Source organism: Mesoplodon densirostris, chromosome 3 (assembly GCF_025265405.1).
Source record: "Mesoplodon densirostris isolate mMesDen1 chromosome 3, mMesDen1 primary haplotype, whole genome shotgun sequence".
Lineage (NCBI taxonomy): Eukaryota > Metazoa > Chordata > Mammalia > Artiodactyla > Ziphiidae > Mesoplodon > Mesoplodon densirostris.
This window is the reverse complement of record NC_082663.1, coordinates 13,651,122-13,666,993: the sequence shown is the minus strand read 5'-3', so window position 1 is coordinate 13,666,993 and position 15,872 is coordinate 13,651,122. Positions and strand designations below refer to the sequence as shown.

Genomic DNA, 15,872 nt, shown 5'->3' with positions numbered 1-15,872 from the left:
GGATCATACGCTACAACTTGAGATAGATAACAAAGACATAAGCCCTTAGCAAAGAATCCGACGTGGGGCTTCCCTGGTGGTGCAGTGGTTGAGAGTCCGCCTGCCGATGCAGGGGACACGGGTTCGAGCCCTGGTCTGGGAGGATCCCACATGCCACGGAGCAACTGGGCCCGTGAGCCACAACTACTGAGCCTGTGCGTCTGGAGCCTGTGCTCCGCAACAAGAGAGGCCGCCATAGTGAGAGACCTGCGTACCGCGATGAAGAGTGGCCCCCACTTGCCACAACTCGAGAAAGCCCTTGCACAGAAACGAAGACGCAACACAAGCAAAAATAAATTAATTAATTAATAAACTCCTACCCGCAACATCTTCTTTAAAAAAAAAAAAAAAGAATCCGACTTGGAGTGAATAAATATGATGCTTCAACCATTAGGGTTGGATGCTAACATGTTTAAAACCTGAGCTGAGTTTAGCAACTATCCAAGAAAAGCTAAAAAATAAATAAATTAAAAGGTTGGGAAATCTGTGGGTCTATCATCTCTCCCGTCTTCCAGAGCTTCATGGGAGAATATGCACGTACCGTAATAGGTCAACTCTGACAGGGCACCACAAGCTGGGCTATGAACCCTCCTGGTCCAGGATTTGTTATGATGGCTTTCAGGCCATTTCTGGCCCCAAGGCCAGAGCATCTCAGGAGAAGCTTCCAGCCTCCAGCCTTGCACTTTGTAAGGGTCAAGACTCAGCCTCTCACCTCTCCGAGTTGGGAGGCAACATATCAAAAGAATGGTTTGTGATGGTTTAGGTATAAGTCTGAAGGTCAGGCAGCGGCTCCCCAAAACCCTTTTTCATGTGTAAAATTCAATGAGTTTTGGTAAATTTACTGAGCTGTGTAACTATCACCACAATCCAATTTTAGAACATCGTCATCTCCCCAATAAGACAGTTCATCACCATTCCTGCTGCCAGCCCCAGGTCAGTGCATGTTGTGTGTCCTTCCCGTCCCTCCACTCCCAGCTCCTCAGTTTATTTCCCAGCATACATTGCATAGAGCGGTTACCCACATATTTCCCAGTAAGAGACGGTGCCTGGGCCATCAGCTACCCTGTGGAGGTTGGACACAAATGCACACATGTGCGCACACACAGACACACACACACACCACCCAGGGAGCTGATATAACACCTCCTCATCCAGCCCATCAGGGAGAAGTCCAACACTACTCCAAATGCTTCCAACCCAGCTGTTACAGGTATGGTCACGGTTTTCAAAAGCTGCAGGAAAACTGAATATTATCCTCCACAAAAGATATTATGTTTAGAACTCAGTATCACTCAGACCCTTAAACTGAGGATCCTCCCTGTGCTTCTCAAAGAGAATACCCATGAATTCAGAGGTGAAAAATCATAAGAAGATCAAAGAACTGAAGAAAATAACCATAATCATACAGCTTCCAGAAAGTCGGCACACCACTTACCCAATATGCTTTTTAACATCAAAGGTTAAACATAGTCCTAGAAAACAGTGGAAAGATCATCAAAGAAGCATTTTTAAATGTGCTCTTGTTTAGCGTGTGTAAGAAATCGGTGTGCACCTTCTGTTTTCTTTTCTTTTGTCAGCGTGTTGCATACAGTGGTTACCTAGGTGTTTTCCGGTAGGAGGAACCATTAATGCCATCAGGTAAATCCACCTTGTGGAGGTCAGAAAATGTGATGCCCTGACTGCTCGTCCTGAGAGGTGGACCTGGGCTCTGTCATCTGTGCGCTGAGAAAATGAGCACTGGCTATTATGCTTCTATCTGGAAAAACCAGACCCCTAATATGAGACCATTCTGTGGCAAACAACCCTGAAACACATTTTAATGTAACTAATACCCACATCAAATTCATTTTTTAATATTTTAAAATTTTCACTGATTGAAAAACAGTGGCAGAATGGATTCGTGCAAATAAATAGCAAAACAACACATTCTTTTAAAATTTTTTTAGATAAGCAAAAAATGGATAGCATCTTTCATAACGACAAGGTTCTTCTACTTACGAGTTCGGAAAAAACTCCGTATCAATTCAGCCCAGTTGCTAAAAATTCTGTTTCATATGAACATCACACATTTTCCCATTTTTCTCTCCTAAAAACGCACTGTGACCAAAATATATGAAACATTGACTGGGCCTACACCAAAAGGATCTTCCTAAGAAAATGGCAAAACAAAAATGAAAAAATTTTTCATAGTTACATAGTTTTTTTTTGAAGCATAAAAGCAGACCTTTGAAAAATGCATGAAATTCCATGGCCCCTTCCCCCAACCTTTGCAACAGAGATCATATATTTTTGTATTTTCTATTTTTGAAAAGGAGAAAAAATATTAAGAGTACTTAAATCAGATAGGGAAACCCAGAAGAATTATTTCACATACTTTTAACTTCCTATTTTCACAGCCACTCAAATTAGACAAATTACTGTGACAAGCGTGACTAGTAAAATAATGGTGGAAAGAAGTGATAATCTTACAAAACATAGATTTCTGATTAGAGCAGATCATAGATCAATGAAGTTGAAGTGATTTCCACTCTGGCTTTTAAGAATCAAAGCAAAGGTCTAAAATCAATTTACCAGATTTGCACATTACCTTAACTGAATTTCAAGAATGATCTAATCCCCATATTTGAATGAACAGGCACAAAATTAAAGCTGGATTGCTACCTGATTCTTCACTACATTAAGGAGAACACCTCAATCTATTTGCCACAGAATGCTGGTAAAAACAATGCTAAGGCACTAAACACAAGGGAATACAATCCAGTTGTAAAAGCTATTTATCCATCAGTCTGGGGATAATTAACCCAGAGAAGATAATTCTTATTGGAAACACACCAAGTCAAAGAATACCCAAAGAGAAGATACACACAACAGAAGTAAAGCATCATCATTAATGCATATCCTGTAATGCAGATCAAGAGCAATCAAACAACTGCTATGACCAACATCAGGCTCTGAGTGTGTTTCCCAATATTACAAGCAGCAGAAATTAAGCCTCTGAAACAAAGACTGGAAATGTTGTTTCCACAACACCCTGCACACTAGGAAAGTAGGCTCTATACAGTGTCGTGAGAAAATCAGCTGACACCTCACAAGTCTTTCATTATAAACGGCATTCGTGTCTTCCATGAACCTTCATTCAACAATTCGTTTAGAAAGAACTCTTCTTCAGAAAAGAAATCATTTAAATGTGTTTCACCTTAAAATAAAAGGAGCCGATTACATAATTGGGTCAACTTTCCATTAAATAACTACAACAGAAACAATGATTTCCACACTCGAACGAGTAAGTAATAACTGAAAAGCTTCTCAACTATTGGGAAGCAATTAAATTCCAACATGTGCTACTACATATAGTCAAATTCTTTATCAAGAATATCAGTGCAACCAATCTTTGTTCTGACAAGCAGGCCTTTTCATTTATTATTTAAAGAATCAAACAAACCTCTTTTCCTACTCCCCAGGTATTGGGAATAGTTCAAGTTCTACAAATCACATGACTATGACCTTCCCATTATCAAAATCCTGAATTCCAGGTGTGCCTATTTTGAAAGTTCTTGCAGGAACTTTCAACTGCAGCATAAAGATTTTACAATCATAATGTTTTTCATACTGAAAAACAAGATATGTCATTCATAAACACTTCCCAAAAGTCAGCCTGTTATATTTTCACAAAATAACAGCATTTACCCTAAACCACATCAAAACAACTGTAGTAGATGGTGACAGCAATGCAACAAGAAAGAAACCTGGGAAAACCTTGGCCTTCTCACATTTAAGAATCTCATATGCTTCCACTCAGTAGAACAGAACTGAAACTCACACCTTTTACGTGTCTGCCAAACACAGCCAGCACTGTGACCAGAGGGCAAGAGATAATGAAGAGCAGATGCCTACCTTCACTGGTAGCCACATTCTTCTGGGCTTGGGTCGGCGTGTGATCTGTACTTGAACTCACGTCGGATGAGATGCTTGAGCTGCCTTTGCCTAGAGAAAACAGGAACGAGCAGCTTTTGAGTTTTGTAATTTCAGAACTGGACCGTGCCTTCTACTCTGTCCCTTAACAAGCCATATCACTTGTTTCCAAGAAAGAAGCCATAACACCAAGAAAGGAGTTCATTAGATTCCTTGCCTTAGGCGTTAAATATCTTTTGGGAAATATCTGACCCATGTCATAGGAGAACTAAAGCCCTATTATAATATGGCTTGACTATAAACTCAGACAAGATTATAAAACATAGTCAAATATGATAACGTAATCTTGTTTTGGCATACGTGTGGATAAGAGACTCCATGTGGGAAACACATCTACAGTATTAAGTTTTTCTTTGCAACTATAAACTATACGTTTCCTAATAAAGGATAAAGACAAATCTAAGAATGAGGCATTATCCAAGGAGCAAGAGCCTGCTGGCTCCAAACAGCTGCATCACCTTAAAAAACAAATTCCCTGCTTTAATGGGTTCTTCATTAAAACAAAACAAAAAAAAAAAACCCACTTTGTTTTTCTAATGCAGGACTTCTCAAATGGGGGTGCCTCTCCCTCAAGTGGACATCTGGTAATGACTGGTGGTATTTTTAATTGTAACAACTGGGGAAGGTGTGCTACTGGATTCTAGTGGCCAGGGATGCTGCTCAACATCTTACAACGTATACAACAGCACCTCATAAGAAAGAATTATGCAGCCCAGAACACCAAGTTGCTGAAGTTGAGAAATCCTGGTCTAAATAACCTCACCTCAGCTCACAACTGAGTTTCTACTCTTCTAGATTTTAATTTGAACGTATACATTAATATTGCAGACATTCTCCAAATGCACATGAAAGTCCACAAATATGAACCACACTCACTGCCTCGGGAGGGAAGTGCCAATGACCATGGTGGACAGCATTCTAAGATGACCCCCATGGTACCTGCTACAGTCTGAATGTTTATGTTCCCTAAAACTCATATCTTAAAACCTAATCCCCAATGCCATGGTATTAGGAGGTGATTAGCCTTTGGAGGTGATTAGGTCATAAGGGTAGAGCCCTCATGAATGGGATTAGTGCCCTTATTGAAGAGACCCCAGAGTGCTCCCTTGCCCCTTCTACCATGAGGACACAGGGAAAAGATGGCCGTCTACGAACCAGGAAGCAGGTCCTCACCAGACACCTTGATCTCAAACTCTTCAGCCTCCAAAACTGTGAGAATGAAATATCTGTTGTTATAAGCCACCTAGTCTATGGTATTTTGTTGTAGCAACCTGGACAGGCTAAGCCAGTGTCCATGCCCTTGGTAACCTGCTCCCCTTGAGTATGGATAGAACTTGCAATTTGCCACTAAGCAACAGGACATGGCAATGGTGAGAGGATTTTGCCAATGTAATTAAATTTCCTATAGCATTAACTTTAATCAAAAGGGTGATTATCCTGGGTGGGCCTGACCTAAATACATAAGTAAACCCTTTTAAAGAGCCTAGAGGAGAGAGATCCTTCCTACTGGTCTTGAAGAAGCAAACCACCATGAGTTCCACAGCTGCAAGGAAATGAATTCTACCAATCCCACATGAGCATGGAAGAAGACCCCAACCTCACATGAGAAAGCAGCTCTTGACTGAAGCTTTTCAAGATCCTGAACAAAAGACCCAGCTGATCCAAGCCCAGAATTGTGACCCAAGGAAACAGTGAAATAATAGATATCTTGTGGTAAGCTGCTGCTAAATTCATGGTAATTTGTTATGCAGCAATAGAAAACTAAAACAGTCACCAACCAATTACAACCCAGATGAACTCTTTTCACACCACAAGTTATGATCTAAACTCTTACATTAAGCTGAGAAACACTGTTTTCCAATAGTCTTCCCGGCATAGTGTACACACCCCAGTTAGGTAGAGTGAGTTTATAGTCTATAAAAAGGACAAAATAGAAAAGCACAAATGGGCTTCGATTGAAAGAGCTTCAGGATTTTGTTTGCTAATGTTGAGAGTAATGGAACAATCCAAGTTCATGGACGATATCTCCGGAGCAGTGAAGTTCAATGGCTATTGGTTCTTCTCACCACTGCTCGTTATAACTTATGGCTCTGAAACAATTCTGTTATTCCCATCATTTCTGCTTATTTCACATCCTCCTCCCTCAGAGTTAGCAGACAGTGCAGAAACTCTCCATCAGTATGTGTCAGGCCTTTGTGGCAGCACTTATATAAGTCAGGCAGCACCATTTATCTGCCATGGTTCACCCTTGGTTGGGGATGACATGTTGGACCTGGTACCTAGTTAGATGTATGTCAACCTGGTCTCTGACCTCAGTCTGCTGCTCCCTTGTTCTCTGACCTTGGACATTCACTTCTCAGTGTCGACATCTGATAGGGGAGATGGTTGGACTAAGTGATTCCCAGCAGCTCAAATAGTCTATGATTCTATGAGTCCATGGTCGTTCCTCAAACCTGAGTCATGCAAATACTACTGTAATATGGCAAAAAAAAATATTGTGCACCACTAACTTATAGAAATTATTTTTATTATATTGTTACTTGTGATGCACAAATGGAAAACTAGAAATGACCTCCATCTGCCTTAGATCTGATTCAACAACAAAACCAAAAGAAACTAACAAATTGGACATGAAAACAATAAAACCCATAAAATTCAAATGAACAGCATTAATTTAACCTGGCAGATGATGTTATTTTGCTGAGATTACATTGCCTTTGAAAACGTAAATGCAGCACTGGCTCCTGAAGCCAGTGGGCTCTTGGTTTGGGCATGTCCACACTACCCCGGCCCTCTGGGGACTCGCCCTGCCCACCACTTCCATCCACTTGAACTTGGGGAGTCCTTCCTGCTACAACAGGGTGCACGTCAGTTAGCCCTCACTAGCTCTGACTGTATCATTCACGCGCTTTCAGTCTGTTCTTCTTTTATTCCTTATTGGCCTATAACCACTGAAGGAGAGCTCCCTCCTTAAAAGCCAGGTGCAAACTTGGGCAATGAAATCTTGTGGGAGGACTCTGCTACGAAGAGGGCCGGTATGCAAGCATCATCTTTAAGATCATCATAAAAATGAAAGCACAGGGCTTCCCTGGTGGCGCAGTGGTTGAGAGTCTGCCTGCCGATGCAGGGGACACGGGTTCGTGCCCCGGTCCGGGAAGATTCCACATGCCGCGGAGCGGCTGGGCCCATGAGCAATGGCTGCTGAGCCTGCACGTCCAGAGCCTGTGCTCCGCAACAGGAGACACCACAGCAGTGAGAGGCCCGCGTACCGCAAAGAAAAAAAAGAAAGCACAAAAGAAAACAACAAATTTCAGGAGAAATTTTCAGACAGATCTGAAAATGTGTGTGCAGATCCCTCAGAAGACCACAGTCTGCAGTATAGGAAATGCTGGTCTATGAAGAAAGGGAAGAAGATTGGGGAAACAAATACTATGATTTTTCTAATAAATAGCTAACACTGAGCACATATGCTGTGCTGCATAGTCTAGTAAATACTTTAGATGCTTCATCATATTATTCACTGTGCCCTACAACTGTGTGTCTCAACCTTTGTTTCATGATTGCCCTCCCTCCAAGGAAACTTTTTAGACATTTTTCCTTATCACCCTCCAACTGAAATTGTAATACCAAAGATGTACTGCAGATTTGTTATGTACTGTGTATATATATATATATCTGCTTTTTATATAAAAAGAGTAAGATTTTCACTCCCCTCCACCCCAAGAACCAACTTTTGTTCCCTTGGGAGTGATATCACCTCCATTAAGAATGTATGCCTTTTGATAAGTAAAGCATTCTTAAATGCCTGAGTATTTAATGAATTAACTAATTAAGGAAAACAAGGTAACAGAAAGATCGATACAGTCCATTCTTGTTATGTTCCATGAAGTCTCTGTAAACACTGAATTAACAACAGGGAATCATTGCTCTGAGGGGAAACACAGGATTAGGTGTCTGTGAGCCTCTGATCACATTTTTGTCAACCCATCAATACGTAAACTTGTTTTATGCGTGTTTTTAAACACACCTTGGAGTCTGGGATTGACATGTACACACTGCTATATTTAAATTAGATAACCAACAAGGACCTACTGTATAGCACACGGAACTCTGCTCAGTATTCTGTAATAACCTAAATGAGAAAAGAATTTGAAAAAGAATAGATACATGTATATGTACAACTGAATCAATTTGCTGTACACCTAAAACTAACACAACATTGTTAATCAACTATGCTCCAATATAAGATAAAAAAATTTTTTAAAAGAAAATATAGACACCTTACTTAATATATATTGTTCATACATTAACATTGAACTCAAGGCCAACAGCACTGCGACTCAAGCCTAAAGGAAGCTTACCTAACACATGTAAAGCCTATCACAGCCTTCCTGCACTTAGGCACACTAGACACCTAGCTCTTCAGCACTACACATTTCAAATCATGAATTCACCAATAAAAACATAAAAAATGTGAAACACGTGGCACTACAGAGACTATAAGGACCCTTACTTGCAGCATGAGCAATGAAACAAGAAGTCACCTTGTTCAACCTCAGCTGGGATCCTGCTCGCCTGGCCACTCCAATTCTTCACCCTCTGTGCACATCCGAGGATGACCATGAAAGCATCGTGAGTCCCCTTCTGGGGTTACAAATAAATTTCAGCTAGTAGGCAAATCTGAGAATATGGGATCCACAAATAGTGAGGATCAACTACATATAATCTTGTATTAAATCTGGTTTCACAGCTTGTAACCAGCTTTCACGTACACATAAGTGGGTAGGGTGTAGGATCTAGAGTCAGGAGGCCGGGGTTTATATCTGGATTTGCCACTTACTAGTATTGAGCACATGATAAAACCCCTCGATGCTTTAGTGGTTTCAGCTATAAACAGGGTGGGGTGAGATTACATAAAATAATGCAGATATATCACTTAGGAGAGTGCATTTAGAAAAGAGTCAGTAAATCTTAGTATCATGGGTTTCCTATTTTGGATACTATTAATACACTCTTCTCTTCTGCCTTGCTTCTGGAAGCAGAACCATCTCCCCAGTGAGTTCAAGTGCAAAGGGAAAAGGTGTGTGTGCTGTGGGCAGGAGGAGAGGGGCATTTACAGAAGAACTGTCACATTAGGAACTCACAAGGAAAGAACAGGGGATACTTGGCTTCTAATAGTCAAAAACAAATCTGCTGTGTGGTCATGTTTCTGCAAGCTAAGTTACTGTCTTAGGAAGGGACTGCCAACATATCTCACCTCCTTTAGTGAACCAAGGGCCAGACCTGTCAGATTAGATCCTGGAGTTTTATATAAGGGACGTCCAGACCACAGGGAGGTGGTGGGTAGATGGGGCACAGCCTAGGGAAATAACTGGAAAGGACCAGGCAAAAGGGAAGCACAGGGAAGACATACCCAGGTTGCGTCCTGTTTCTCTCTCTGGGCTTCCTCTGGGGGGGGGGGGTGTTAGATAAAGAAGAGCAGCTCTGGGGACAGAGGGGAGCTGTCACCTCGTTCCCTATAATTAGCACGCCGGAGAACATCACCCTTAGGCACCCCAGCACCAACCAGATGCATGGCCACGTCAGGCTGCAGGGTAGTCTGGCTGGACTCAGGGAGCTCCGGAGGTGCGACTTCCTGGAGTCGCCTGGGATCCCTTGTGGCAGCGACAGGACCCCAAGCAGAGGAGCGTCTGTTGGGGACCCGTCTAGGGGAGTCAGCTTAGCGGATATGATGCTTCTACAGCCAGAACGAGAGCTGATCACCACGGAGGGTTGCAGGGGAGGCACAGCCAGACCTGAGCAAACACTAATACCAGAAAGAACTGAGGTGCGCTGGTTTCAAAATATATCTACAGATTCTGTGACAGCCCCACTACAGAAGGCGGAGCTTCATCTCCCCTGCCCTTAAATGGGAAACGGGGCAGCGGGGTGGGGGGGGGGGGGGTGCTCAGCCACCTATGTTTCCACATGCCTTCTAGGTGATTCAGATCTGCCATACGGTCTGAGAAGCAGCCAGGAGCTTCTCCTGGTGACCGATGCCTTGACCTCCACAGGAAGCTGTACCAAGAACCCAGGAGGACCAGGCAAAGTGCTCAGCGCAGTGACCATTACACACACAAGTGATTAATAGACGTCAGCCGCCCTGTCCTGTATCCATCACGGCTGCCCACTTCTCATGCAATTGGAGTGACTTGGGTTTGAGTGTTTCGAGCACTATCTCTGGAGTCTCTGGCTTCAAACCCCAGCTCTACCATCTCCAAGCCACATGCGTATCTATGAGCAAGTCTCTCAAACTCTGAATCTTGTTTCATCTCCTGTAATGTGGAGATGGAAACCTCTTTCACTTTTTGCAAATGGGTGTCATGGTGCCCAGGCTTTGATGTCCTTCTCCAGAGAAACAGAACTGATAGGAGACGTGTAAATATCTCCTATCAGGATACATATAATGACCAGGGAAAATTATGGCATTATTTCTATAAATAAATATATAAATATATATATATATATATGTATATATGTAAGATATATATATAATATCAACACATACAATATATATAGATACAGAGTCAGAGAGAGATTTAAAGGAATTGGCTCACAGGATAGTTGAAACTGACAAGTTGGAAATCTGTAGGCTAGGCAGGCCAGCAGGATGGAAACTCAGGAAGGAGTTAATGCTGCAGCGTTGAGGCAGAACTCCTTCTTTTCCAGTAAATCTCACATTTTGCTTTTAAGACCTTCAAGTGATTGGATTGAAGGCCCATGGTCCAGTCGACAGTAATCATCAAAAGTAGTCTCCTTAATGTCAACTATTGCAGATGTTCACCACATTGACACAACACCTTCACAGCAACACCCAGATCAGTGTCTGATTCCACAGCTGGGTACTGCAGCCTGGCCAAGTTGACACATGCAACTGTCCATCACGACGTCAGACCCAGGGGGGTTTAAAATCCATGTTTACCACTTCTATGCACCATACCCGGGAGAAGATCTCTCAAACTCTCTAAGCTTCACTGCCTTCATCCATAAAACACGGATAAAAACAAACAAACAAACAAAACCAACTACCTATTTTCTCTACTAAGAATAGGGGTATCGTACCGCCACCTTTCAGGGTGGGAGAGGTTGCTATGAGCCAGGGGCTGTAACGCATTCAATCACATCCGGTCCCGGCCAGAGTCCACCATGATTGTTTACTATTGACACATTTATCACAGTTCAATTTGTATCAGGAAACAAGAAATGAAATTTAAAACACTAATTATTATTTTACTATTATATAATAGTAAGTAAATATTACATACGCATATAAATTCTACATGCCTTATAGATCCAGTAAAAAATGCCTCAGGCATAAACAAAGTTGGCAATTCTGCTTTCTATCCAACTGCTACATGAAAGTTTGTTTATTTGACCAATGGCCAAAACCCCCATTAGGGTTGTTAGCATATCCAAACTGTGCCTGCTGGATTTGGTACAGTAAAATTTGGCTTTTTATTGAATTTCCTCCCAAGTGGGCTAGAGGCCCAGATGAGGGCAATTGAACAAACAATTAGGTATCAAATATACAAATACCGAAGCAAGCGAAGACTAATAATGCACTGAAGTTGGTAAGCATTGTCTGTTAACAGGTGAACATACACACGTGTAAATGTGAACCACTGTATGGACAAATCAGTTGGTGGGTCAATCATTGATTCCTTCAGGCTTTCTGTTAGAGGGTGACAGGTTTTCCCAATGTCTGAAGAGAAGGAGAATGTTCATTAAATGGTGATCCTATTAGAATAGGATTTTCAGTCTCTTTTAATATAAAAATCTCCATATATAAAATTGCAGGGCTTCCCTGGTCGTGCAGTGGTTGAGAGTCCGCCTACCGATGCAGGGGACATGAGTTCGTGCCCTGGTCCGGGAAGATCCCACATGCCGCGGAGCGGCTGGGCCCGTGAGCTATGGCCACTGAGCCTGCGCATCTGGAGCCTGTGCTCCGCAACGGAAGAGGTCACAACAGTGGCCCATGTAATGCGCAAAAAAAAAAAAAAAAAAAAAAGTTAAAATTGCAACACTAAGTTTCTTCTCTCTTCTCTTTCCCAGCGCCCAGGCTGACTGTGCAAATGCAGATGTTTAAAACAAGACAGTCAGACATTCTGTTGTTATTTATTGATAACATGAGGAAGGTAAAGGGGAAAACAGAAAAGATCAATCAAGACATAACAAAAGAATGAATCAGTGGGGTCCTACGATTTCCAACATTCTTAAAGAGTCCAAGAAATCCCTTGCAAAATTGATTCCCTTTATCAATTCCAGACTATATGCACTGAACTCATTCCTGCAGATTTCAGCCACAGACCTCGGATAGGAAATCTACAAAGGACCACGTGGACCCACGTGGTGAGGGCCTTAGCCCCTTATTTCCTGTTTCTCTCTGGCACCTTGTTTCCAAGTGGCTGCCGGTGCACCATGAGAGTCTGCTTTAATATTAAATGTCCACACCAAAGGAAAGAGAGTTTCTCTCTTTTTTTTTTTTTTTTTTTTCTGTATCTCAGAATTAGATCAAGGGAGCAGTGGGTCATGTTTGTGTGTTGAGTTCACTGTTATTTTCCTGATTGTTATCTTGAGATAGTTTCTTATCTTCTTTGATCCATAGTTCAAATGTCTGTATATACAGAATAATAATATTAGTTACCTCAAAAAATGATCTGGATTAATCCCTGGCCCAGGTGCATATTAGTTTTTGGAAAGAAACTGAACACATACTGTGAACGCGTATTAGCTCTTGCAGGCCAGCGGGGATTTAATAGATGAGTTCTCCAGAGTCGGAGACGCTGAACTAGAGTGAAATGAGGAGGAATCAAATCCTGAGCCCCTGCTTCACTTTATTGTGAGTGAAGAACAGTAGATGATGTCCTTTGCTTTGCTTCTCCATTTTTTGTTCTTTCCTGGTGAAGATTGGAAATACAGTCTCAGGAGGACAAGAAGAAAGGAAAGGAAAGGAAATAGAGAACTCTCAGTCATGTTTTGATTTTTTTTTTTCCCTTTCAAGCCATTTAATGTCTTAACTGGAACTTTCTTTACTCCAGTTTCCCAAGCACCTAACAAGTGACCTCAGGGCCACTGAGCAGGCCTCACATGCTGTAACTGGGGGGCAGTCCAGGCAGAAACAGGGAACAAGACCCGTTAACTGAGCACCTCCTTCACCCTGCCCGTGTGCTGGGCCCTTCCCCTACAAGGCCCAGTTCTCATAGGTTTATGTCCAGCCTGAGAAAAGCCAAGGATGCTTTTCAACATTTAGCTCATTGCTGAGAGATGCAAGATCTGGTTCAGGGTGCTGGCATCTTTTTCCTTATTTTAAAAAACATATATAACATAAAATTTGCCATCTTAACTATTTTTTACGTGTACAATTCAGTGGCATCCATTACATTCACAGTGTTGTACACCCACCACTACTATTTACAAACTTTTCCATTACCTGACACAGAAATTCTGTACAATTACCCAGTAACTCCCCATTCCTCTGTCCTCCAGCCCTTGGTAACCTTTAACCTGCTTTCCATCTCTACAAATAAGCTTATTCCAGATATTTCATATAAATGGAATCATACAATCTTCATCCTTTTGTGTCTGGCTATTTTTACATATCATGTTTTCAAAGGTTCATCCAGATTGTAGCCTGTATCAGTAGTTCATTCCTCTTTATGGGTGAATAGTATTCCATTGTGTGTATGTACCACTTTGCAGGGCATATTGATGGCCACTTGGGGTGTTTCCACCTTGTAGCTACTGTGAATGATACTGCCATGACAGAGTGCTGGATTCAATACTTGTGGTTTTTAACTTTGAAACTTCTAGTGCTGCTCGTTTCCAGCTGAAATCGGATCCTGAGGGCTGCGGCTGGAGCAGGCGAACAAAGTACACAGAGTTCTTCCAGGAGAGGAACAGGGACAACCCCACAGCTGAGTCAGCAGCTCCTCTGGAGCCATTTACTTGCAATCCTGCAGCAGCTTCCAGGATGGGCTGCCAACCGGCCCACATCACAGACGCTAATGGAGCAGCACAGGGCTTTGAGATCCGAACACACACCTGCTGCACAAAGCTTGGCTCTTCCGAAGCCAGTGGGATTTTGATTGGAGCGGGACAGCCAGGAGATGCCTGGGGACGTCCCCTTTGCCCTCTTCCTGGGGATGGTCCACATTCTCTCTAGGAAAGGCAAGAGCTTCGGCCTCAAGGCAGACAGCACAGGAGCGGGAGTCCCCGCTCCAACACCACACAAGTGAAACCATGATGTGAAATGCAAGCCTGGGCTTAACCACACACGACCCTGCAGGGTATCTAGTCATTTAAGTGACATTAGTTTAGAAGCCAAAGGCTAAAGAGAGAAAGAATTAAATAGAAATGATTTAAGTGATCAGCAATCATTCCACATTCTAGTGTCACACTCTTTTTACCTTGGTGAGGAAAGAAGATTTTCTTAGACAAAAATGTGAATTAAAGCCAATCTTTTCTGCATTACTCCCAGAGGCTGTGATTAGTAAAAAGAAAAAGAAGGAAGGCACATGATTCCGACACAGTCCTCTTAAACAAATCCACGGAAGGCAGCAGGATGGCTGCAAGTGTGACTAAGGCCGGAGGTGCGGCCCAGGACGTGGAGCCCGACTGCCCACTGCTCGGACCCGCATCTTGGCTTTGCCACTAACTAACTGGTTGAGGTGGAGGAAGTTTTTTTACTTTCTGAGACCCTGAGTCTCTCTATCTGTAAAATGATGTACTGGGAAATATAAACTCATAGAAACACCTATGAGAATAAAATGAGGTCAATTCTAGGGCTTCCCTGGTGGCCCAGTGGTTGAGAGTCCGCCTGCCGATGCAGGGGACATGGGTTCGTGCCCTGGTCTGGGAAGATCCCACATGTCGCAGAGCGGCTGGGCCCATGGCCGCTGAGCCTGCGCATCCGGAGCCTGTGCTCCGCAACGGGAGAGGCCACAGCAGTGAGAGGCCAGCGTACCGCCAAAAAAAAAAAAAAAAAAAAAAAAAAAAATGAGGTCAATTCTATAAGGCATATATATATAATAGATACTTAATAGATGTTAGCTATTATTAACCATTCTCCCTACTTTTATTCTTAATCAATAATTCAATTTAATTCAGCAACTACATGCTAAACCTACTGCATGTGAAGGATTATGATTAGGACTAGAAAAAACAAGACAGTCTATACTGGGTGAGGCTATAAAACACAGACATACAAATAGAATTGAACATAAATGCAGTAGGTTTAAGTTTTTAAATAGGATCGTTAAGTGATATTCCCAAATACTCACTGATTCCCAAAATTTCACCGCTTTTTAGCGTGACTGCTTTTTTCTTTTATAATGATGTTAAAAATATGTAGGTTGATTATAAACAAACTCATGTCTGTCTTCTCCACTGGATTCTCAACTTCACAAGGGTAGATTCCATACCTATTTTGTTCACTGCTCTATTCTCCAAAGCAAGTACTGTGCTTGCCATATTACGGTCAATCAGTACATGTGTGTTGAATGAATTGGCATAAGACTGAAGGACTGACTGAGTGAATAAACTGGAAATTTACTCCTAATGGAATAGCCCTGTTCTCGTAATATTTCCTGAAAAGCACTATCCCTTCCTTACGGGCACCAGTTATATCTATGTTACTCCAAAAGTTAGTCTTTACATAATGGCTACGTGTTGAGCATGCAAAACAGAACTTACAAAATTCATACAGATTCCCAGTGGTGACATACTGTAGAGTACTCTGTATTAGCTTCCTAGGGCTGCTGTAACAAATTATCACTACCTGGATGGCTTAAAACAAGAGAAGTGTATTGTCTCACAGTCTTGGA

General features: G+C 42.2%; 1 protein-coding gene across 2 annotated transcripts in view; it reads right to left on the bottom strand.

The window, feature by feature from the left end:
- Window positions 1–15,872, bottom strand: part of FBXL7 (F-box and leucine rich repeat protein 7) — a 442,109-nt gene that overhangs the window by 315,575 nt on the left and 110,662 nt on the right. The window contains exon 2 of one of the 2 annotated variants that reach the window (XM_060092743.1): window positions 3,934–4,023. In XM_060092743.1, coding sequence (XP_059948726.1) covers window positions 3,934–4,023 — 90 coding nt within the window. Of the gene's footprint in view, window positions 1–3,933; window positions 4,024–15,872 lie in introns of those variants that run through there. The other variant, XM_060092744.1, reaches the window with a different exon arrangement.